The 25,668-nt window shown below is 45.7% G+C and overlaps 2 protein-coding genes across 2 annotated transcripts in view; one reads left to right on the forward strand and one right to left on the reverse strand.

Annotated features, from left to right (window-relative positions):
• Positions 1-2,911: 2,911 nt before the first annotated feature.
• LOC108430189 (D(1)-like dopamine receptor) lies at positions 2,912-5,115 on the reverse strand. The gene has a single exon (XM_017702521.2). It carries the CDS (start codon positions 4,929-4,931, stop codon positions 3,570-3,572), a length of 1,362 nt encoding a protein of 453 aa, XP_017558010.1. The 5' UTR covers positions 4,932-5,115; the 3' UTR covers positions 2,912-3,569.
• Positions 5,116-12,808: 7,693 nt separating this feature from the next.
• The window catches only part of tbc1d12a (TBC1 domain family, member 12a), a 36,769-nt gene continuing 23,909 nt past the window's right edge, over positions 12,809-25,668 (forward strand). The window contains exons 1-2 of the mRNA XM_017702574.2: positions 12,809-14,316; positions 21,584-21,707. Coding sequence (XP_017558063.1) covers positions 13,109-14,316; positions 21,584-21,707 — 1,332 coding nt within the window. The 5' untranslated portion in view covers positions 12,809-13,108. The remainder of the gene's footprint in view (positions 14,317-21,583; positions 21,708-25,668) is intronic.

The raw sequence follows: 25,668 nt of genomic DNA on the forward strand, positions 1-25,668 counted from the left end.
AGAACAATAGTCCGCAAAGTAAACCTCATTTTCTGAAAAATTGATTCGGAAACTCCTCGGGACCACCGGTGGTTCCAAAACGTGCTTCGTCATGTTCTTCATAACGTTCATATTCCATGAGCTCCATTCAGAAGCTGGGCGTCGTGTGAGGCTGTAGCTCTTCTCTCCAGTCTAATAGACGGTGATGTCATTTTAAACCCTTATAATAAAAGAAGCTGAACTTTGTTTTTCTACTGAAAGTCGACCCGTTTTTCCCCAAATCTGGGCTCTAAACTATAAACAGACGGCGTCTCTTCAGTGATCTGCTCTGGAAACATCACTTTTAGAAAATAACACAAAGAGCGTCTGAGATTTTTGGCTTTCAGCAGTGAATCGTAAGCGTGTGGTGATGTGTGGAGATCATAAAAAACACATTCTGTTCATTTGAGAGGAGTTTTTAAATAAATAAATAAATATTTACCTTTACTTCATGCAGTTACTGAGTAATTTGCCTTACGATGGTCACAGAAATTCAGAGGGACAAGAATACACCCTGGAGAATCAGAGGTTAATTACATAGACAAACTGGATAGGGAATGAAGTGTGTATATTTGTGCTGCAGACATTGTGACCCCTGGTTCCCATCACCACCACTGTAACGAAGTCAGAGTCTGCGAGTTTCTCAGTAATGTGTTTCTGTGTCAAACCACTTTGCATGACTTTGTTTACATCCCCACCATTACAATACGTACTGAGTGGGATTCTGCCGTAAGTGCCCAAATAACCATGAGCGTGCTGCGTCTTCAGCACGGCCTCTTCTGCAAAGCACTCTAGTGATTAACTGGGCCTAATTAACCTCGCTTCATCTGCAGCTTAACAAATGGACTTTCTATACACTGTGTGGTGGGTCTGGCCTCGGAACAGGCTACATCTGCCCTACAACCAGCAGCAATCGTCATAAGGCTACATGACACCTACATAAGGTTGTCATTACAACTGACATAACCATACATAACTCTTTATAAATGCTTGTTCCAGAAAGCGTCATTCGCTATAAAGGTTACCAATTTTGATCAAAGTCAGCTAAAGTAGCCTTTATGGCAGATGATGCCTGTTGTAATAAGCATTTATTAAGAGTTACGTAGGCTTATGTCAGTTGTAATGGCAACCTTATGTAGGTGTCATGAACAGCACCCTGCAGTAAAGTGTTAGTCTTATACCGCCCGTGAAGATTTCCAGCCTATATTTCTCACTGTCTTATGGTCATCAGAGGTAGGTACAGCAGCCTAAACCAGGGGTGCACGATCAGAAAGCTTAAAGTTAATTGGACCCATATGCTGTGTGACCTTGGGAAATAAATAAACAAACAAACAAATAAATAAATACATACATATATACATACGTATCCAATAAGTGTCAAAAAAATCTGCCACTCTGCCTGGAATTGGGATAAGCCATAAAAAATCGGCCTAAAACCAAGTTTATATATATAGTTCAAAAGTACCAGGCCCTAAAACTGCTCTCTATGGGACTTCTTAGCTTCTTAGTCTTAGGCCTCCTTTTGGTCTCAAATGTAATGATACATGTTCAAAGTGGCAGAGACAGCAAAGCAGGTGAGATACTGGATGAAGTGAAACACAAACAGACTGAGGTAACTGTAGATTCCTTCCTCACAAACGTCCTCGAGAACCTCCGAATAAGAGTTGAGTTGATTACCTGTTTGTTTATTACTTGTCCTTTATGTTGTGTAAAGACGTTATGATGAATGGACCAATAGTAATGCTCCATCTTTTTATGTGAACTTACATTAAAAAGTTAAAAATGTTTTGCCCTCTCCTGAACAGTATAACACACACACACACACACACACACACACACACACACACACACACACATACACATGTATGTGTATATATATATATATATATATATATATATATATATATGTATCGCACTGTTGTTGGAAGAAAACCTTTTATCTCCATTTTTGAGTTTTTGACATAATTACCTGTCATAACTTTAGAGGGGAAGGAAAAATCTTTACTTTTAATGTAAGTCAATGGAACCAGACATATGTCTGTTTTTGTTGTTTTTCAGTTTTTGGCACAGTTTGAAAATGCCTGTTACCCTTTATATTGTGTGTGAATTTCATGATGAACAGACCACAAGAAATGACCCAAAAAGACTTGGAAAGACGTCTGGTTCCATTGACTTCCATTAAAAGTAAAGCAAGTTTTTCCCTCCTCCTGTGAAGTCACCGTGTTGGATATGGTTCTATATAGCAGCTTCTGAGATGCTTTGGTTAAATAATACGTACTCAATGAATTCTAATGAATCACATAATCGTAACTTTCTCAACGGAGCGTTTTACTTATTATGTCTGCATTTCTTTAAACTCCATGCGCCGATTTCCCAGACGTGGATTAGACTTGGACTAAATTTCAGTGTGAGTGGAGGACTAACACTGCAGTGTTCTCAGTCTCAGTCAGTTCTCAGACACAAAGGGACACCGGTTCAATATTCAAATATACGGTGCCAGGATATTTCATGAAGAATGGACCGAAAGAAACGGCCTAAAATAGCTTGGAAAGACGTCTGGTTCCATTGACTTACATTAAAAGTAAAGTAGGTTTTTTCCTTCTCCTGTAAAGTTACCTTTTTGGAGATACGAGGTTTTGTTCCAATAACAGCGTTGTGTGTGTGTGTGTGTGTGTGTGTGTGTGTGTGTGTATCACTGTTGTTGGAGCAAAACCTTGTATCTCCATTTTTCTCGTTTTTCAGTTTTTGACATAATTTGAAAACGTCTGTTGTTCTTTCCATCATGTGTAAATTTCATGATGATTGAACCAAAAGAAACGTCCCAAAATGACCTGGGAAGACATCTGGTTCCATTGACTTCCATTAAAAGTAAAGCAGTTTTTACCTTCTCCTGCAAAGTTACCATGTTGGAGATACGAGGTTTTCTTCCGACAGCAGTGATATATATATATACACACTTAAAAGTGCTGGTTCTTCAAAGCTTCAAGGGTCCTTTCCTAAAGAAGAACCTACAGTTCTACAGAACCATGAACATTCAAAGAACCTTTTCCATGATTTATGGCTTCCCTGCATCATGAAAGCGTTCTTCACATTGACAGAGAAAGTGCTGTAGATGCTTCTGCAAGGATTCTATATAAAGGGTTCTATAACACCAATAGAGGAACCTTTTTTCGGTACTACATAAAGCCCATTTAAAAAAGGTTCTATATAGAACCATCTACAGCACATTCTCCATCAATCTGAAGACCCCTTTCACCTTTAATCGTGGCAAGGGTTCTTTGAATGTTCACGGTTCTGTCTAGATCTACAGGTTCTTCATGGGTTCCTTACTAAGAACCATTTAAGCATGAAATGGCTCCATGAAGAAGTCATGGAACCGTTCGCCTGACCAGGGAACCCGTGAGTGCACTGAGCAGAAGCCGTTTTTTGGGCACACAGAGCTGAGTGACTGTAGCTTCCACCCGTCTCTGCTGACCATCCGGGTTCGTGGCCTGTTGCCTCTTATTGACTAAAACGCTCGAGACTGTTTATCGATTATCGGTTATTGATGATCAGTCGTTGATGATCTGTCCAGGCAGTCCCTCGCACTCCACGAGCCCGGTGGAGGTGAAGGGCGTGATGGTGTCCAGCGAGATCTCGCCGTCGCACTCGTGGGGCAGGAGCATGTGCGCGCGCCCGTGCCCGAGCCTTCGCGAGGCGCCGGACGAGATGGAGGCCTTGTCGAGGCGCGCGGCCGGTTCCTCGCGCGGCTGCTGGTGCTGCAGGTTGGCGGGCGCGTCCTTCTGCAGCGTGGTGTCGTGGTGGTAGGACACCAACTCGTTGCTGAAGTTCACGGCCTCCACGGCGGCGGCGCTGGAGAAGAGCCTGTGGCAGCCCAGCAGCGAGGAGAAGGCGCGCCGGAAGTCGGCGTTGAAGGCGTAGATGACCGGGTTGAGCGACGAGTTTGCCCAGCCGAACCACACGAAGATGGCGAAGGTGGTGTCGCTGACGCAGCGGCAGAACGGCACGGCGCAGTTGAGCACGAAGAAGGGCAGCCAGCAGCACACGAACACGCCCATGATGACCGAGAGCGTCTTCAGCACCTTGGTCTCCTTCTTGAAGGTGGTCTTGAGCGCGTGCTCGTCGCCCTGCTGGTGGTTCTGGCCGTGGTGCTGGTGCGGGGGCGCCGGGTGCTGGCCGGCCGCGCGCTCCAGCGAGGAGATGCGGCGGATCTGCGTCTGCGCGATACGGAAGATGCGCGTGTAGGTGGCGATCATGATCAGCACGGGGATGTAGAAGCTGATGAGCGACGAGGAGATGGCGTAGGTGCGGTTCAGGTTGGCCTTGCAGTCGGCGCGCGTTACCGCGCTCCCGTTGCCGCGCTCCTCGAGCTCCTGCGGCTCCTCGCCGCCCTGCTCGTGCCAGTTGAGCTGCACGGGGATGAAGGAGATGAGCACGGACAGCGTCCACGCCACGCCGATCATGGCGAAGGCCACGCGGTGCGTCATGCGGCGCTCGTAGCGGAAGGGGCTGGCGATGGCCCAGTAGCGGTCCACGCTGATCATGCACAGGTTAAGGATGGACGCCGTGGAGCACATGATGTCGAAGGCGATCCACACGGCGCAGAAGCGCCCGAACAGCCACGTGCCCGCCACGGCCGACATGGCCTCCCACGGCATCACGAGCACGGCCACGAACAGGTCGGACACGGCCAGCGACACCACGAAGAAGTTGGTGACCTTGGAGCGCAGGTGGCGGAACTTGACCACGGCGGCGCACACCAGCGTGTTGCCCAGCAGGGTGGACACGATGAGGAGGAAGAGGACGAAGCCGAGCAGGGCGCGCGCGCTCCCTCCGCCCTCGCCCTCGCCGTCCACACCGGCTCCGTCCGCGCGCACCACCGTCTCGTTGGTCAGGTTCTCCAAGCTCTCCATCTGAGCGCGCACGCTCTCCACGTCTACGCGGCGTCCATCCCGCTCGCGCTACTCACCTGACCGAGCGCGTCATCGCCGAGTCCCATTTCTGTCCGGCTCGCGCGCTTCTGTCCGGACTCGGCTGTCCTCCGCTCCGCGCGCAACGACTGAGGCTGAACCCGCGCGCCAACCCGCTCCGCTGCTCTGCTCGAGCTCGGTGATTGGTTGCGTTGGGCTCGCGCCCTCTTTTTCATTGGTCGCCGCCCCCCACTGCTGGGATTGCTTTGCGTCCTTGAGCGCGCGCTTGCGACCTTTACGCGCGCTGGTTGGTCGCTGTTGGGCTGATTAAGTGGTTCAGACGTAAACAAAGTTTCGGAAGGGTTGGGTTTCCAGTGATCCGTTTTAGAGAAACTTGCCTGTTCACAGTGGTGGTGATAGGAACCAGACGTCTGGAGATATTAAAGGGGAAATATAAAAGAGCGAATCCACTGATTAAAAAAAAGAATGTCTGTATAATAAAATTATTAAGATGTAAACAAAGAGTGCTTTGATGGGAAATGCTTCTTGCCAACCTTTCCAACTCAGAACTTTAACAGTGGTGGTGATAGGAACCAGACGTCTGGGGAATTTAAAGGGGAACTCCATTTATTTTTTGAAAATGTCTTTAGAATTAAATCGATGAAATGCACACAACATCATTCAAAGTGGTGTGATGTGAAATGTTCCGTTGTAGAGGATCTTACCAAGTCAGAACTGTTCGCAGTGGTAGTGATAGGAACCAGACGTCTGGAAATATTAAAGGGTAAATCCACTGATTTTTGAAAATGTCTGTATAATTTAATCGTTACGATTTAAACAAAGTCAGAGTGGTTTAGTGTGAAATGCTACTTTCCAGGGAATTTTTAGAGTCAGAATTACTCACAGTGAAAATGATAGGAACCAGACATCTGAAGAATTCACAGGGAAGAATTCAAAGAACTTCAGTGATTTTTTTAAAAAATTACTATATAATCAAATTGTTAAAATGCACACGACATCATTAAGAGTGGTTTGATTTAAAATGTTTTCTTCTCAAGAAACGTACCAAGTCAGAACTGTTCACTGTGGTGATGATAGGAACCAGACGTCTGGAGAAATAAAACGATAAATATAAAAGTGTAAATTCACTGATTATTTAAAAATGTCTGTATAATGAAATTAAGATGTAAACAAAGAGTGGTTTGATGTGAACTGCTACTTTCTAGGGAAACTTGCCAACTCAGAATCTTTCACAGTGGTGGTGATAGGAACCAGACGTCTGAAGATATTAAAGGGTAAATATACTCATTTTTAAAAATGTCTATATAATTAAATCTTCATGATGTAAACAAGGTCCAAGTGGTTTAGGGTGAAGTGCTACTTTCCAGGGAAATGTATAGGGTCAGAATTATTCACAGTGGTGGTGATAGGAACCAGACATCTGAAGAATTTAAAGGGAACTTGATTTTTTTTAATGTCTGTATAATTAAATTGTTAAAATGCACACAACGCCATTCAGAGTGGTTTGATTTCAAATGCTTTATTCTGAAGAAACCGAGCCAGAACTGTTCACAGTGGGGGTGATAGGAACCAGACGTCTGGAGATATTAAAGGGTAATTCCACTCTTTTTTTAAAAAAGCCTGTATAATGAAATCATTAATATGCAAACAAATTCAGAGTGGTTTACTGTGAAATGCCACTTTCTAGGGAAACTTGCCAACCCAGAATCTTTCGCAGGGGTGGTAATAGGAACCAGAGGTCTGAAGACATTAAAGGGCAACTCCACCAAATTTTTTAATTGTCTATATAATTAAATCATTAAGATGCCGACAAAGTCCTGGTGGTTTCATGTGAAATGCTAGAGAATTGTTCACAGTGGTGGTGATCGGAACCAGACGTCTGAAGGGTTTAACGGGGAAATCCTCAAAGAATGCCCAAAGAAAACATGGAAAAATTCTACGGGTTGGATTTGGATTTGTTACCATCACTGTAAGACATTTCTCTCCAATGAACCATTTCACACGAAACCACTCCGAATGGTTTTATTCCCATCTCACTGTTTGAATTCCTGAATTTGGCGTTTGGCTGGTTGTGTTTCTCATGGCCAAAAATAAACATAAATGAAGCCATGAGTTAAGTCAAAGTAGTATTTGGTGGCCTCACTATATTCATTTGTGGCCACAAGATACTTAACCTTTGGCCTTTATATGTTAAGGCCACAAGAAATTGAATGCAGCAGCTCAATATATTAATTTGTGGCCATGAGTTAAGTCAGTACAGTAGTTTGTGGCCTCAGTGTATTAATTTGTGGCCATAAGAAAGTTAACTTGTGGCCTTTATGTGCTAAGGGCCCAAGGAGTTTAATTCAATGGCTTGATATATTTATTGTGGCCACAATTTAAGTCAATACAGTAGTTTGTGGCCTCAATACATATACTCGTGGCCTTTATATGTTAAGGCCACAAGAAATTGAATTCAGCAGCTCAATATATTAATTTGTGGCCACAAGAAGCTTAACTTGACCTAAATATATGAATTTGTGGCCACAAGTAACTTAATTTGTGGTCTTTATGTGGTAAGGCCGTAAGAGATTTAATTCAGAGGCTCGATATATTAATTTGTGGCCACTGGTTAAGCCAATACAGTAGTTTGTGGCCTTGATATATAAACTTGTGGCCACAAGAAACTTGTGGTCTTTGTGTGTTAAGGCCACAGCAGATTTAATTCAGAGGCTCAATATATAAATTTGTGGCCACAAGAAACTGAACTTGTGGCATTTACATGTTAAGACCATGAGAAATTTAATTCAGTGGCTAAATGTATCAATTTGTGGCCATGACTTAAGTCAATATATTAGCTTTTGGCCTCAATATATTAATTTATGGCCACACATTAAGTCAGTACAGTAGTTTGTGGCCTCAATATATTAATTTGTGGCCACGAGAAACTTGCTTTGTGGCGCTTAAATGTTAAGGCCACGAGAAATTTCATTCAGCAGCTCAATATATTAACTTGTGGCCATGAGTTAAATGAATACAGCAGTTTGTGGCCTCAGTATGAATTTATTTGGGGGCAGTCGTGGGCTGGAGGTCAGGGATCCAGCCTCGTGACCGGAAGGTCGCCAGTTTGATCCCCAGAGCCGACAGCACATGACTGAGGTGTCCTTGAGCAAGACACCTAACCCCCAACTGCTCCCCGGGCGCTGCGGATTGGGCTGCCCACCGCTCCGGGCAAGTTGTGCTCACTGCCCCCTAGTGTGTGTGTATTCACTAGTGTGTATGTGGTGTTTCACTTCACGGATGGGTTAAATGCAGAGGTGAAATTTCCCCGTTGTGGGACTAATAAGGGTCACTTAAACTTTATGGCCTCAAGAAAATGAACTTAACCTGGTAAGGCCATTAGAGATTTCATTCAGTGGCTCAATGTGTTCATTTGTGGCCACAAGTTAAGCCAATATAGTAGTTTGTGGCCTCAATATATTCATCTGTGAAGCCAAACATCAGAGATATGAGGTGAGATGCTGGCCTACGCTGTAGGTCCTGTGTTCACAGGAAACATATCTGTGCTCTGGCGCTCAATCAGCCTTCTGCATATTCATGCGCCTCATGTTTAACGTCTAATCTAATTTGCGTGATGAACAGTTAATGGCTTTCGAGAACAGACACTCAATGTTCTCAGTGTTTTCGTCCCACCTTTTGTCCACAAGATCAGCTGTGTGATGTGTCATTACGGAGCGTGACGTCGGCTATTAGCGTTTTTATCATCAATGCGCACCGTTCATTACGAGCCAGACACCAGCAGAAACTGGGCTCATTATTATTAATGCAGTGGCTAAGAATAATCAGACTTTATTACTGCCAGGACTTTTGTGGAGCAAGCCCTTTAAAGGACCCATATTGTGCTTTTTTCCCTGTACTTTTCCCCTTTGATGTCCAGTTATGCCTGAGTTTATGTATCATAATTCACTTTTACATGCCAGCCTCTTTTTATCCCTTAGAAGAAAACAGGCTGTTTTTGTTACTGTGCCTTTAAAACTGACATATGATATATGTACATGAGCTGCATGCTGATTGGCCTTCATAGATTGAGACTGCTTTGGAAAAGCAGACCAGGCTGCAACACTGTGACATCACAAAAACAGCCCATTCAAAACTGGATGTTTTTGCATACTGGTTACATACAACATATAAGGCCCAGTCCCATTTCACCCCTCGCCCCTACCACTGAGCCCTTAGCCCTCTGTTTTTAGGGGTGGGGTGTCCTGATTCTTGTTGAGATAGAGGGGTGGGGTGAAGTGTTGGGGCTACATGATCCTCCAAACGGAGGTTTCTCAGAGACTCCAAACAGAGAGATATGAGAAAAACAGAGAAACCGGCGAGACGGAGAACAAGAGACCAAAGAAACCCACAAATGTGAGAATTTTCTCTGTTAAAAAATCACGATCACCACCGTTTTATCTTAGTTTAATGTGGTTTCAGTGGATTTTGGTCGTTTTTCTTCATAACAAGCATAAAAAATCACTAATAGCATGCTAATGTCTGAATAGCTATCTAGCTAACTTTCCCGTTCCACCTTAAATAGTCCAGCAGTTCTGACACTCAGAGCACCAGAAGCTAATTAAAAGTACTGTGCTCTTCACCCTCCACCCTGGAAAAGACTAATGTTAATGGTTAACGCGCTCCAAAGTTTGAGTATGTAGCAGCACAGATCGCCTGTCTTCTTCACTGCTTTCTCTCTAATTTCTGATTTTACCAGCATGTTCTTTACACCTTTTTACAGCCACAATTAAACCCAGCTGTAATGAGGCCTGTACTGTGGAAGTGGCTTTGATTCCTGAGTTTTTGTGCCAGGAGTTCATTAAAAACGAGATTTTGATCACCTGCTTTTGTTCTGGCTAAATGAAGGGCAGAAAATGAGTCTTGGGCAGCTCCTTCATGTTTTTCCAGATTGACATCAATATAGAAATCAATGGCTGTGGAGCCACACAAGCAGGCTGCATGACTCAGACGCGGCGTTCCTGCGCCCTCTGGTGGTCATGTTGGTGAAGTTTTTGTGTCTAGATACAAAGAGATACTTTAGTTAAAGTAGAGACCCCCAAGGTAAATATCCCTCCAGTAAAAGTAGAAGTTCCTCCCTTTAGACCTCCACTTGAGTAAAAGTACTAAAGTATTTCCCTTCAAATGTACTTAAGTATAAAGTAAAAGTACTAAAAGAGTAATTCTGGCTCTGATGTCCTGTTATCATTTTTATAACCAGACTGGCTTCATGAACTCATTTCAGGTGAAAGTCCTCCAGCGTCTCTCTTGGTAAACCAGTCTTTTAATAGAACGTCATTAATTAGTGACGCTGACGTCTATTAAAATGATCAGAAGCACAAAACACTGAAGGTAAACAGTTTCCATCAGGGAGAACCGAGTGGCTCTGAAATCACTTTTTACACACAAGCAAAGTTTCAGTTTCAGATTTATTTACAACTTAGTTCCAAGTTTAAGTTGAATAAAAACTGGCTTTAAACTCAGGATCACAGATGAGCTCCTTTACTATGTTGATCTGTAGGCGTCTGTTCATAAACATAAACCAGCCCAAACTCATTTACTATAAAATGAAACGGTGTTTGTAGAAATTCAGAAAAAAGCCGCGTCAGTCTCGACTGCATATGTGGACATATTTCTATATTGAGCTCTATTTACACAAAGTTAGGTTAGTTCATCATTTATGTTGAACAGACTCTCCCAAAGTTTTACGCTGCTGTGCTGACGTTGAACCGCGTGCTGCACTGGGTCGGTATGACCAACAGGTCAAAACCAGCTCTAAACAAAGTGACCACTGGGCCCTGATTGGTGCTCTGGCTTTGCGCTTCTTTCGTTTTGACATGTTACGTTTTTATACACACAGAAACCAAAAGGAACGACAGATTTCTCAAAATGTAGGAGGAAAAAGTCGGATATTAGACTCTGAAATGTAGTGGAGTGAAAGGAGAAAGTCGCCCCAAAAAAATGGAAAATTGTCCAAAATCTCTTGGTGCTGAAGCTTTAAGAGTTCCTTTCACTGGAACTAAGGGGCCGAGCCCAACTCCTGAAAAACAATCCCACACCATGATCCCCCCTCCACCAAACTTTACACTCAGCACAATGCAGTCAGACAAGTACCGTCTCCTGGTAACCACCAAACCCAGACTCATCCTGCTCAGCCATGGAAACCCATTCCATGAAGCTCTCTACGCTGTTCTTGAGCTGATCTGAAGGCCACATGAAGTTTGGAGGTCTGTAGTGATTGACTCTGCAGAAAGTCGGTGACCTCTGCGCACTATGCCCCTCAGCATCCGCTGACCCCACTCTGTCATTTTACGTGGCCGACCACTTGTGGCTGAGCTGCTGTCGTTCCCAATCGCTTCCACTTTGTTATAATCCCACTGACAGTGGACTGCGGAATATTTAGTAGTGAGGAAATTTCACGACTGGACTTGCTGCCCAGGTGGCGTCCGATCACGGTACCACGCTGGAATTCACTGAGCTCCTGAGAGCGACCCATTCTTTCACTAATGTCTGTAGAAGCAGTCTGCAGGCCTAGGGGCTCGGCTTTATACACCTGTGGCCATGGAAGTGACTGGAACACCCGAATTCAATGATTTGGATGGGGGAGTGAACATTTTTGGAAATATAGTGTACATATATTCGTATCCATCCCTGATATGAGTTTGGAAACAGCTATAGACCATTGTTTACATGTCAAAGGGGGATTCCACCAATTTTTTTTAAATTCTGCATAATTTATGCAGAGATTTTAGGTTTGGTGGCTCTGATTTCATTACAGTGGTGGTGATAGGAACCAGGGCTCACAATGTCTACAACTTTAAATACAGCCATTTTATATACTATCCAAAGCCAGGTGCACCTACCTGCGCCATGTGAGTTTAATATCTCATGTTGATAATGGTAAAATAGTCATAAACCTAAAAGAATATGTTTTCTTTGGGGACTATTTTGCCTTACAACACCCACATGTCCCCTTTCGCCATGAACACGTTTCAAAATATAATACATTTTAGGCCAAAACTGTGCAGGAAAACTACCATAGAGCAATATCTCAGGAACCAGACCGCTATAATAGCTCTTCAGACGTCTGGTTCCTATCACCACCACTGTGAACAGTTCTGTCTTGGTAGTGTTTAATATAAAACCACTCTGAATGACTTCATTTACATCTCAGCCATTCAGTTAATGAAGAGTTTCAAGGGGAATTCCACTGACTTTTAAAAATGTCTGTATGATTGAATTAAGATGTAAACACAAGCGCTCATTTCACCTTCATCAGTGTTACATAGGCCGGTAAAACGGGTTCATTTGTGTGTTCAGGCTGCATGTGTGTTTTTCACACCGTCCCCCCGGTTCCTGTCATCACCACATCAAACCACCCTGAATGGTTTGCAGGGTGGCACAGTGGTGTGGTGGGTAGTGCTGTTGCCTCCCAGCGAGAAGGGCCTGGGTTTGATTCCCTGGCCAGGTGACTGGGGTCCTCTCTGTGTGGGGTTCCTCTGGGTTCTCCAGTTTCCTCCCACAGGCCAATTGGATGTGCTACATTGCCCCTTGGTGTGAGTGTGTATGTCTGTCTTTCTGCCCTGTGATGGACTGTTGACCTGTCCAGGGTGTATCCTGCCTTCTGCCTAATGACAGCTGGGATAGGCCCCAGCACCCCCCTGACCCTAAGGGGTGTGTGTGTGTGTGTGTGTGTGTGTGTTTCAATTTTACAGATTTTTTTTTTTTTGAAAACTCGGTGGAGTTCCCCTTCAGCGAGGTGCAGTTACTCCTTCTGGCCGGTCGGTGGCGCTTTAACTCCTGCCAAATTCACTTTTGAGGAAAAGCCTCTGGAAAGACGCGACGTCATTCAGTTCAAAATGGCCTCTGTGTGTTTCTGCGGTGGACCGAGCTAAAAAAAAATCCAGCGTCAGCGTCGCGGCGAGCGATGGCGACTCGGCCCGTCGGTCACTGTCCGAGTTATCGCCGTGTGAAGCGACGACCGTCCGCGGCCAGCGGGGCGTGCGTGCGGCGCTCGCTCGTAAGATGAGATCCCGCTCGTCCGCACACAACGGAAGAGTGCAGCGGAGCCTCGGGGTCAACGGGCTTCGGCCGCGGGCTTTCATTCGCCTTTCCGCCGCCAGGGAGATGGGAGTAGGAGGACCATGGCGAGTCACGCCTCTCCGTCCTCCGTCGACGTCGTCTGCGCGGAGCGGGAGCCTCCCGAGAGCCGCTTGTTGAGCGTCGCCGGCCGGTGGGCTCCCTCCGCCACGGAGACGGAGCAGGGCGGTGTGGCTGGTGAGGCAGGACCGGGGTGTGATCGCGGGGCTGTTAACGGTGGGAGCTCAGCTTGTGTGAAGACCGGTTTGGGGAGAGAAGATAGATTTGGAGCTGAGGAGCGCTGTGGAGAACAGGAGGAGGTGGTTAATGGATTTCCTGAGCCGTCATCATCCTTTGTAGACCTGGGTGGAGGTCAGGAGGATGGACGCTTGAGCCCAGCCACAGCTGGGAACATGGATGGAATGGCACCTCCAGAGCGAGACCTTGGATCTTCTGAGGTGGGGGATGGGACTGGGGCTGGTGTGAGGGTCTTGGAGCAGGAAACTGATCCCCAGCTGGACTGCGAGCAGCTCCCCCCAGCTATGGCCTGTTCCTGTAAGAATCACAGAGACTCGGTTTGTTCCCAGCTGACCAAGAAAGTACCCAATGGAGATGTTTGCATGCAGATACCCAGAGGCTGCTTGGACCTCGAGAGGGAACGGATGGAAGGATTTCTGCACCGGAACGCTGCTCTAGATAAAGGGGTGAGGCTGGGGAATTGCGGGTTCTTGGTCGTGAACACTAGGTCGCTGTGGGACGCACCCCCTGGTGGTCCTCCTCGTTTAGGTAGCCCGCCTGAAAACGCCTGCTCCTCACCCGGGTCATGCGACAGCCCCGACCAGGAGAGCGGTCACGCCAGCCTGGAGGCTTCTGATTCGACCCAGCCACAGCAGGCGGCCAGCTGTGAGCCCGACCCTGGCCTGGACACCCTGTCGGAGCTCAGCGGAAAGCTGTCGATATCCCCTTTGGCTGAAAACGCCAGTGACTGCGCGGAGGATTTCAGTGATGCCGGCTTCTCGGCCAGGCCACAGACCCTCAGGACCATCCCCGGGTGTCCGGTGTCGCTCAGCTGCGATGCCACCCCTCTCAGCCCTGAGGACGCCGCTGACTTCTTCGGGGACGAGGGTGGCGTGGACGGTTGTCTGAGCGCTGGGAGTGCAGCTCGGCGGCAGAGCGCTCCTGATAAGCTGCCAGAGGGCATTTGTGTCGATCCTGACCCTTCGTCTGACCCGAAGGGCACCAAGAGGCATGGCATTGCAGAGTTCCTGACTAGGTAGGCCTGAATTCACACCGGAGCAGAGTTCAGGGCTGTTGACATGTAGAGATAATAATCATAGCAATAATTTATCAGATATTAAGGATCTGTTGAAAAATGACGGGTCACTTCTGTGACTTACATGGTATCCGAAAACCAAATGACCACCACCTTGTTTCCACGCTCACTGTCCACTTTATCTACAATGACAGACAGGGTACTTTGTTACCCTGTTCTTCAGTGGTCAGGACCCCCATGGACCCTCACAGAGCAGGTACTATTTGGGTGGTGGGTCATTCTCAGCACTGCAGTAACACTGACGTGGTGGTGGTGTGTTAGTGTGTGTTGTGCTGGTACGAGTGGATCAGACACAAAAGTTTTTAAACACTGTGTCCACTCACTGTCCACTCTATTAGACACTCCTACCTCTTCAGTCCACCTTGTAGATGTAAAGTCAGAGACGACAGCTCATCTGCTGCTGCACAGTTTGTGTTGGTCATCCTCTCGTCCTTCATCAGTGGTCACAGGACGCTGCCCACAGGATGCTGCTGGCTGGATATTTTTGGTTGGTGGACTGTTCTCAGTCCAGCAGTGACACTGAGGTGTTTAAAAACTCCAGCAGCACTGCTGTGTCTGATCCACTCAGACCAGCACAACACACACTAACACATTAACTAGTGTGAGTATCGAAGCATTCACTTTTCATTGTGCATAAGTTCATTTAACCCTATATTTAATTCAAAATAGTACAAAAACAACAATATCAGACGCTGAAACTGAGAAATTTTATTGTTTTGGGAAAATTTTAGCCCATTTTGAATTTGATGCCGACAGCACGTTCCAAAAAAGTTCCAAAAGAGCTCATTTAAAATTGGCTGAGGGGAAGTGGAGAAAGTGTCCGGCGGTCCGACAAATCAGCATTTAAAATATCATGGACACTGTGTCCTCCGGGCTGAAGACCACTCAGCTTGTTATCAGTGCTCAGGTCGAAAGCCAATATTCATGATGGTTTAGGGGGCATTAGTGCACATGGCCTGGGTGACGTGCTCATCTGTGAAGGTATTAAAGCTGAATGACATAAATAGGTTTTATCAACATCTGCTGCCGTCCAGACGACGTCTTTTTCAGGGAAGGCTTTGATTATTTCAGCAAGACGATGTCAAAGCACATTCTGCATGTATTACAGCAGCACTGCTCCACATTATAAGAGTCCAGGTGCTAAACTGACCTGCCTGCAGTCCAGACAGGTCACCTCTGAGAACATCTGGCACATTTATTGAAATGACAAATATAAAAAAGGAGCACCTGAACTGACGAGCAGCTGAAATCCTGTATCAAACAAGATTGAGAAACCTTTCACTTTCAGAGCTACGGCAGCGTCTCCTCAGTTCCCAAACACTTAGAGTGCTGTTAAAGAGGAGGTGATGAAACGCAGCGGTAAACAGGCCCCCGTCCCAGCTTTTTTGGAACATGTTGTTGGCATCAAATTCAAAATTGGCAAATTTTTGGGCTGCCAAAGCTGCCCCTTCAGAGGAGCTAAGGCTACATCTAACACTGTTCAGTGAATCATTAGAGAAAGGCATTAATATTTAATATTGATTTTATCCTCAGAAGTAAAACGCTGTACAGTCCTGCTGAATCTGGCCGATTTATTAAGCTGATTCTCGGCAGCTTAGTGTAGAAAAGCTGAGCTTACCAAGTGATCTTATAACTGTTCTGCTGGATTATTAATCATTAGAAATCATATTAAAACTACTTTCAGCCAGGACAGTAGCCCAGCCAGCTGAAGTCTCCAGTAACAATATTGAAATGAAAGTTTGGTCTTTCACAGAGTTTAATCTTGAGCTTTTTCAGGGTCAGGAATGAAATAAAAACGGCTCCACGGATGATCAGGATGGGGTGTGAGGCGTTATTCCCCAGTAACAGCTTTCCACTGTTTCTTAAGGAGGTTGGGTCATTTTTAATGGCATTAGTCACTGATTTTAGTCCCGACCGGAGACCGACTGCATATTTTTTTATGGACTGCTCTCCCGTTAATGTTACACGCTGTAAAACAAACATCCGAATAAATCCAGGTTATATTAAACCAGCGTGAATCTGCATATTGATAAAAACGCTGTCATATCCTGTGGAAATGGAGTATGGATGCACTCAAGGAAGCGTTTACCCGTCCTCTCTGGCTAAAATCAAGCCGGTGTTAATTATCCTACTTCAAGTGCACAACTCGGAATATTAAACCATAAAAATTACAGAAAAATAAATTGATTTCGACTGTTGGCTGCGCATTTCCAAGCTAATGACTTGGGATGGATTTCCTTAATTATTCCTGATCAGTTTGCTGTGATTAGTGTGGGTGGGGAAAAAGTAGGCCTACACAGGTTTTTAGGGTCAAGGCAGATGTTTTAGGCCCAGTCCCATTTCACCCCTCACCCCTACCACTGAGCCCTTAGCCCTCTGTCTTTAGGGGTGGGGCGTCCTGATTCTTGTTGAGATAGAGGGGTGGGGTGAAGTGTTGGGGCTACATGACCCTCCAAACGGAGGTTTCTCAGAGACTCCAGACAGAGAGATATGAGAAAAACAGAGAAACCGGCGAGACGGAGAACAAGAGACCAAAGAAACCCACAAATGTGAGAATTTTCTGTTAAAAAAATCACGATAACCAGCGTTTTATCTTAGTTTAATGTGGTTTCAGTGGATTTTGGTCGTTTTTGGTAGCTATCTAGCTAACTTTCCCGTTCCACCTTAAGTAGTCCAGCAGTTCTGACGCCTGAAGCTCCAGAATGTAACTGCTGCACCATTTAAGGTGGAACGAGTAAATTCTAACAAAAACCTGGAGAATCTCTGACTTCAGCTTCACATCACTGGAGAATTGGGGGGGTGATAATAAATAACTGCCCCCCTCTTTGAAGGCGTCTGATCCCTAAATGTAACTAAAGCCCAGCAGTGAGGAGCTGAACTTTCCCCTCCTCTGCTGTCCCTGCAGACGGGCAGGGTCGCCTACAGAGCAGCTCTAGTAGCTGATAATGAAGTGATGCTCTTTATGTTTGAGGTTTGTTCCGTTTCGTAGGGCAAGATTTCAACCACTGCCCTGTAACTCGGTTAGGTTGACACTGGAAAGAAATGGGACTGGGCCTGTGAGTTTGAACACAGAGTGAAATGTGTGCCTGGGAACATTTGATCATGTTAGAATGAAAGGATGTTACCCTCAGTAACAGGAGTGCTGCTCTGTTGGGAAGCAGTGGCACTCGTGAGTGTCAGTTACGCGGCAGTCATGGGATTTTAGCCCATTTTCCGTCGAAAGAGGTGTTCAGCGTATTGCTGATGTTTCCACCCGTACTTAACATGATGATCTTAAAGACGCTGCAAGATCTTTACTTGTGAAACGACACCATCTATTCGGACGAATCACTTGCGTTGTGAAATGCGCGTTTGACACCGTTTACTCAGCGTTCTGCTTCAGAACCGACACTAGCACGCTTTCTTTTCTTTGAAGAACAGAGCTAAAGTGCTTCGGTGGAAAGCAGAAGTCAGACTTGATGCTCCTTTGTCCAGTTCTGGTTAACTAGAGCCCTCTGGAGGATAACATGTCCAGTTCTGGTGAACTAGAGCCCTCTGGAGGATAACATGTCCAGTTCTGATGAACTAGAGCCCTCTGGAGGATAACATGTCCAGTTCTGGTGAACTAGAGCCCTCTGGAGGATAACATGTCCAGTTCTGGTGAACTAGAGCCCTCTGGAGGATAACATGTCCAGTTCTGGTGAACTAGAGCCCTCTGGAGGATAACATGTCCAGTTCTGGTGAACTAGAGCCCTCTGGAGGATAACATGTCCAGTTCTGATGAACTAGAGCCCTCTGGAGGATAACATGTCCAGTTCTGGTGAACTAGAGCCCTCTGGAGGATAACATGTCCAGTTCTGGTGAACTAGAGCCCTCTGGAGGATAACATGTCCAGTTCTGGTGAACTAGAGCCCTCTGGAGGATAACATGTCCAGTTCTGGTGAACTAGAGCCCTCTGGAGGATAACATGTCCAGTTCTGGTGAACTAGAGCCCTCTGGAGGATAACATGTCCAGTTCTGGTGAACTAGAGCCCTCTGGAGGATAACATGTCCAGTTCTGGTGAACTAGAGCCCTCTGGAGGATAACATGTCCAGTCCAGTTTGGGACTGGAACGTTTCAGCTAAGCTAGCAAGAGCTTAGTTAACTGGCAAGCACAGGCCCAGTTCCAGCGACCTGATGCCAACCCGTTTAGAGGACGACTGAGAGCGCAGAGTGGTTGGTGTTCGAGCCAAAGCTCTGTGGTGTGTATAGCTCTCAGCTGTCGTTGAGCCACTTTCGCGCTTAGTTTTTCTGAGTTTTTTTTCAACCCCCACTTTATCGTTGGGCTCCCACAACACCAATCAGTGCTGCCCTCTAAAATATAAATGGATTGAATGTCAATAGTATTAAATAAGTGCTTCAGCTGTATCAGTCATCATGCACATGTTAAATAAACGTCTCACTTAAGCTTATTCTTTTACGTTACTGCCTACGAGCCGACTGCTTAAGGCTTGAATAACCTTCTAAAAGTTTACTACATGAGCGACATTGTGCCTCACGTGATCCGGTCATATGTGCCAGGGCCAGTGCTGGTTGGGTGAGTTGGGTCTGGCTGCCCTGCAGGCCTCTGTCTGCTTTATTACCTGAATGGCCTGCGGTTAGAACAGATGTGAGTATAATGTTGATGAGACACGGTCGAGCAGATTTGCTGCTGGAATTGATCTTGTTTTGTTCCACAGCTGTGCAGCCTCAGAGCTTGTTCTCGCTCTCCAGCCTGGTTTAACCCGCTTGTCAGGCATTTGAGTTATGGTCCGGATTAGTTTTTAAGCGTTTTTCCGTAGTCAGTGCCATAAACGTGGTCGTCTTAAGGAAGCAGCAGAACGGGTGGTGACGCTCATCAATTCCTCTAGAAATTCCCGTTGATTTCCTAATTTGTTGAGCATGGTGGAATGTGATCTGCTTGCGTTTGACTTGCCGGCTCTTGAACGGTTGACAGGGAGACTGTTGTCTGCAAACTGCATTTTTGGCTGAACTGGTTTTCTACTGTTCCACATCTGTTCATGTAGGCAGTCACTCCTTACAGAGTAGATCAGAAGGTACTAAAGCCGCCTTTCGTGTCAAGTCAGAGAACACCTGTCATTGAGTTTACACTCCAATCATAATCAGATTTCTGCAGGTCGTCAATGCAGCACACTCAGAATGTAGTGCGAGGTGTAGAAATCCAATTAACCTCTTCAACTCCTCGGGACCACCGGTGGTTCCAAAACTCACCTGGTCATGTTCTTCATAACGTTCATATTCCATAAGCTCCAGTCAGAAGCTGGGCGTCGTGTGAGGCTGTAGCTCTTCTCTCCAGTCTAATAGACGGTGACGTCATTTTAAACCCTTATAATAAAAGAAGCTGAACTTTGATTTTTCTACTGAAAGTCGACCCGTTTTTCCCCAAATCTGGGCTCTAAACTATAAACAGACGGCGTCTCTTCAGTGATCTGCTCTGGAAACATCACTTTTAGAAAATTGCACAAAGAGCGTCAGAGATTTTTGGCCTTAAATTGTAAGCATGTAGTGATATGTGATCATAAAACACGTGATCTGTTCATTTGAGAGTTTTAAAATAATGAGTAAATAAAAAAATTACCTTCATTTCATGCAGTCACTGAATAATCTGCCTTACGATTTGGTCACGTAAATTCAGATGGACAAACCAAAATAGACCCTGGAGAATAAGAGGTTAAGGTCTAGACGTCTGATAAAGAGGCTATATTTTAGCTCAGTAATCAGGTCTCTCAGTGCAGGTGTGCCCTTACTCTGATTTCTTTCGGATTTCTCAGTCTGCTGACGAGCAAAAACGGGCTGCGGTACCGGAAATAAGCAAATACGTTCTTGACAGAATGAAGGATTTAAATAATCTTCATTTTCTAGATGATGTATGTTCATATATTCAGGTGAAGTGCCACAAAGTCCTGGGGGAAGTGGTTATGGTCTTATATGGGCTAATAAGTGCAGTGTCGGTCTAATACCTGATACCAGTATTGGTATTGATGCATCCCTAAAAATGTAAGAGACTTGCTTTCAGTGTTTCAGAGAAACCTGCAGGGACATTTTTCCACACCTGTGAATTTAGACTGATTATACAGTAAACCTTAACCCCACGTCTCAAATGTCCACTTGGGCCTATTTTCTTCTTTGACGTCCGTATCCGGTGCTTAGCAGCTGCTTTTTGAGAGCTCCTTTCAGACCCAGATCAGTTGTTTCCATCACTTAGTTTCCTTACATTTTCCCCTTTATCATGCAAGTGAATTGTTGTATATCTAATCTGGTTATATTTCCTTTAGTCGTTAAGTGTCTCTTTGAAAGGTAACGCAACGTCAGGATGAGCAAGTTGAATTGGCAGTGAAAAGCGTGAAAGCAAAGGGCTTAGATTTGAAGTTAATGTGGAGGGGAAAAAGGATGATGAGCACAAAATAAGGCTCTCCGAAACGTTCAGCTCTGCTTGCTGTTGCTCAGTACATGATTCTTTGGTGTTCTTCTGGTTAGAGAAGCCAAAGGAATTTTAATGTCAGCTTTTATGAGTTGGGTGTCATGGTGTCCTGCTGCGTCAAGCTTTTTGTGTTGCTCAAGTCCGACCGCTAGGTTCTCTCTTGTTTCGGTTCCCTCTTTTTTTCCGGCTTGTGACTCTTTTGACTCTCTCCCTTCCCTCTGTCAATCAGTGCACTGGGGTTTTGTTAATTAACCGGAACGCACAGCGCTAAATTTATTGGCTGATGAATTACACGTTCCGAGATGTAATTAAATTAAAAGTGCAACAGATGCTGTTCAGCTTTGGCGAAGTGTTTCTGTCTGTGAACAGATGTCGGTGTTGAATGTAACTATTATCTGTTTTATTCATGAGCAGAAGGCGTTCGCCACGAAAACAGGTGGCTTAATATCTTGAATGTTGCACGTCGTTTATCACCGACAGCAAACCAAGCCTGCTTGATTGTTAAATGTCTTGAGCGAACAGGCAAAAGCTTTTAAGGCAGTGACGTCCCAGCGTGACGGAGCCTGTGTTTCAAGTTCACTGAGAGTCTGTTGTAGGCAGACTGATGAAAACGGATCAGAAGCTGTTTCAGGAGTCTCGGTTCCTCATTCTGTTTGTTTTCTCTCTCTCTCTCTCTCTCTCTCTCTCTCTCTCTCTCTCTCTCTCTCTCTCTCTCTCTCTCTCTCTCTCTCTCTCACTCTGTCTCTCCTACTCCTTGATCTCTTCAGAAGTCTGTTTTCCTGGAAGACCAAAGAGCCCAGGGCTACAGCTGCTCAGAGCGCACCAGGCTGGAGATTGTTTGGGAAAACCCCTCCAAAGGACAACCCTCCAGACTCCGGAACCATACAGCAGGTCAGAACTCTTTCAAAGACTCTGGAAACATATAGCAAGTCAGAGCCCTCTCAACGACTCCAGACTTATAGAGCAGGTCAGAACCCTTTCAAAGACTCTGGAACCATATAGCAAGTCAGAGCCCTCTCAACGACTCCAGACTTATAGAGCAGGTCAGAACACTTTCAAAGACTCAGGAACCATACAGCAGGTCAGAGCCCTCTCAAAGACTCCAGAACCATGCAAGAGGTTAGAACCCTCTCAAAGACTCCAGAACCATAGAGCAGGTCAGAGCCCTTTCAAAGACTCCAGAACCATACAGCAGGTCAGAACCCTTTCAAAGACTCCAGGACCATACAAGCGGTCAGAACCCTCTCAAAGACTTCAGACTTATACAGTAGGTCAGAACCCTTTCAAAGACTCCAGACTTGTAGAGCAGGTCAGAACCCTCTCACAGACTCCAGAACCATACACCAGGTCAGACCCATCTCAAAGAGTCCTGGCTTATACAGGAGGACAGAACCCTTTCAAAGACTCGAGACTTATAGAGCAGGTCAGAACCCTCTCAAAGACTCCGGAACCATATAGCAGGTCAGAGCCCTCTCAAAGACTCCAGACTTATACAGCAGGTCAGAACCCTTTCAAAGACTCTGGAACCATATAGCAAGTCAGAGCCCTCTCAACGACTCCAGACTTATAGAGCAGGTCAGAACACTTTTTCAAAGACTCAGGAACCATACAGCAGGTCAGAGCCCTCTCAAAGACTCCAGAACCATGCAAGAGGTTAGAACCCTCTCAAAGACTCCAGAACCATAGAGCAGGTCAGAGCCCTTTCAAAGACTCCAGAACCATACAGCAGGTCAGAACCCTTTCAAAGACTCCAGGACCATACAAGCGGTCAGAACCCTCTCAAAGACTTCAGACTTATACAGTAGGTCAGAACCCTTTCAAAGACTCCAGACTTGTAGAGCAGGTCAGAACCCTCTCACAGACTCCAGAACCATACACCAGGTCAGACCCATCTCAAAGAGTCCTGGCTTATACAGGAGGACAGAACCCTTTCAAAGACTCGAGACTTATAGAGCAGGTCAGAACCCTCTCAAAGACTCCGGAACCATATAGCAGGTCAGAGCCCTCTCAAAGACTCCAGACTTATACAACAGGTCAGAACCTTTTCAAAGACTTGAACCATACACGAGGACAGAACCCTCTCAAAGACTCCAGAACCATACACCAGGTCAGACCCATCTCAAAGAGTCCCGACTTATACAGGAAGTCAGAACCCTCTCAAAGACTCCAGACCCATATAGCAGGTCAGACCCATCTCAAAGAGTCCCGACTTATACAGGAAGTCAGAACCCTCTCAAAGACTCCAGACCCATATAGCAGGTCAGAACCCTCTCAAAGACTCCAGAACCATACAGCAGGTTACAGCCCGCCCAAAGAGTCGAGTCTCAAGTCTATGAGGCAAGTCTGTGCAATGCAGTCTCGCACATTAGAAGTTCCCGAAAACCTTCAGAACCATATAAGTTGCAACCGTTATAGGGTCTACATAAGGGCTGTAACTTACATGGTTCTGAAGGTTATATGGGTCTGAAGATATGTAGCAGTTGAGAACCCTCTTAAAGACTTAGCAGCCATAAACCTTTGAGAAAATAAAGGGAAAAAAGAAAAAATAATATTCTGGTCAACATGCACTGCTGTACTACAGTGACTCTAGAGATAACGGCACTATAGCAGTTCAATGCTGAAGGGGTCTACAGAAGAGGGAAAGAGAGGGTTTGAGAACACTGGAAAGTGTGTGTCACTGGATGTGTCAGCTTAGACACAGCGGTATGGGATCTGTGGGGGTGTTTGTGTGTGTGTGTGTGTGTGTGTGTGTGTGTGTGTGCGCTGCAGCTGCTGTCTAACCAGCTGTCTGCCCGTTCCCCCTCCTCTCTGTAAGGCAGTGTTGACTGAGAGGCTGTTGTAGGCAGCTTTCTGCTTCTGCACTCCTCTGCTTGGGATTCACTCCACGCAATCCACAGGTGTCCCTCTGTATTCCTGCTGGCAAACTTGCACACATGCACATAAAGAATTGATTACTGAAAGAGAAAGCTTTGGGGCAGAAGTAGCAGTAGGTATGGACAGATCTTAATATCACGATATGATTAAAACTTTCTGATTGATTTGCTGCACATCATGTCATATTTACACCGATCAGGCCATAACATTCTGACCACCTCCTTGTTTCTACGCTCATTGTCCATTTGATCAGCTCCACAATTACAGACTGTAGTCCATCTGTTTCTCTGATACTCTGTTACCCTGTTCTTCAGTGGTCAGGACCCCCATGGACCCTCACAGAGCAGGTACTGTTTGGGTGGTGGGTCATTCTCAGCACTGCAGTAACACTGACGTGATGGGGGTGGATCAGACACAGCAGTGCTGCTGGAGTTTTTAACATCATGTCCACTCACCGTCCACTCACCGTCCACTCTACTAGACAGTCCTACCTTGTTTTGTCCACCTTGTAGATGTGAAGTCAGAGACAGTAGCTCATCTATTTCTGCACAGTTTGTTCTTTTCAAGTCTTTTTGGGAATGGAAGATTCAGAGTTTACTCCCTGGGTTTTCCAGCATCTTTTCCAGCCACAGACTCGGAGAAAAGAATTAGTTTGGCATGCCAGTTAGTTACACAGCACGGAATTAGTGCCATCGTTAGTGTTTTGAATAAGGTTCTCCGCGATTCGGTATCTATGCCAGTGTTTTGTCGTCTCCAGTTTCACGTTTCTCTGCGCTGCCAGATCAAATTAACCGCATCAATTAATTATCAAGCCCTTTTATGCGTTGAAGCAGGTTTGACTGGGTGGGACACAGTCTGTGCAGTGCAGGCTGACAAGCCACATATATCATTCTCTGTAAGGATCAAAGGTTCGGACTCACTGTCTTTTTTGCTTTGTAGTTGGGCAGCACCTTAAGTGGACTACACTGTCTTTCCACGCTCTTTACACACATGATCCGAGCTAACTGCCGAGCCGTTTCTGAGCGAAAGTGGGAATTTCAAAGTGGGGATATCCCTAAAACATGCAGGGCAGTGGCAAGGTTGTGAAGCACTTGCTGTGTCATTAGTTAATTACATTAGTTGCTAAACTAATTAGCGTTCTCTTCATAAGAGCTCATTATCTTTGTTGTGGTGAGCAGCTTCGAAGAAGACGAGTCATTTGAGACTCTCAGGCTGTGAAGGATGACGGGTTGTTGAACAGCCCTGCTGTTGTTTACCCTCAGGAACCACTATATATGGAGCCTGCTGTCAACCTGCGGTTGCCATAGCAGCAGCGCTCACCTCAGTTCCATCCAGTCTCCGTTGCAGCGCCTGTCCTGTAAAAAAAAGACGATGGAAGTTCTAGAGGTGGGCGATATGTAGTGAAATTCATATCACAGTATTTGCCACGATCTTGCCAAAAACAATTTCACAGGATTTGCAATATGCAACTTTCAAAACAGTTGGGACAGCATGTGAAACGCTAAGGAAAACGAAAAGCAGTGAAGGGTGTATTCAGTTTGTCCCATGTTTTGTTTTTTTATTTAACGTTTTGCCCGATTTTCTCCCCAATTTAGTCGTTTCCAATTCCACCCACTGGTTAGGACTCCCCCAATCACAGGATACTACCAATGCTGGGAGGGTGAAGGCAGCGCAGGCTTCCTCCAAGACCTGTGAAACCAGCAGTTTTCTCACCAAATCCGATTTTTTTTCTTTGTCTGTTCACAATATCTTTTAAATGTGATCTGTATGGACGTCAGTCTGAGCAGATCAGCTCCTAAACTGACCCTCATGCGCAAAAGAACAGCTTCATGTGGCTAAAGTCGCTTCTCATTCGAATCTTCCCGTTGCACCTTGAATACTGCCTGAGGCGGTGAATGCAACTGCTGCACCATTTAAGGTGGAATGGGCAAATTCTAAGATGCGAGTTCATCTTCACAACATTGTAGGGGCAGTCGTG

This window comes from Pygocentrus nattereri, chromosome 10 (assembly GCF_015220715.1).
Source record: "Pygocentrus nattereri isolate fPygNat1 chromosome 10, fPygNat1.pri, whole genome shotgun sequence".
Classification (NCBI taxonomy): Eukaryota; Metazoa; Chordata; class Actinopteri; order Characiformes; family Serrasalmidae; genus Pygocentrus; species Pygocentrus nattereri.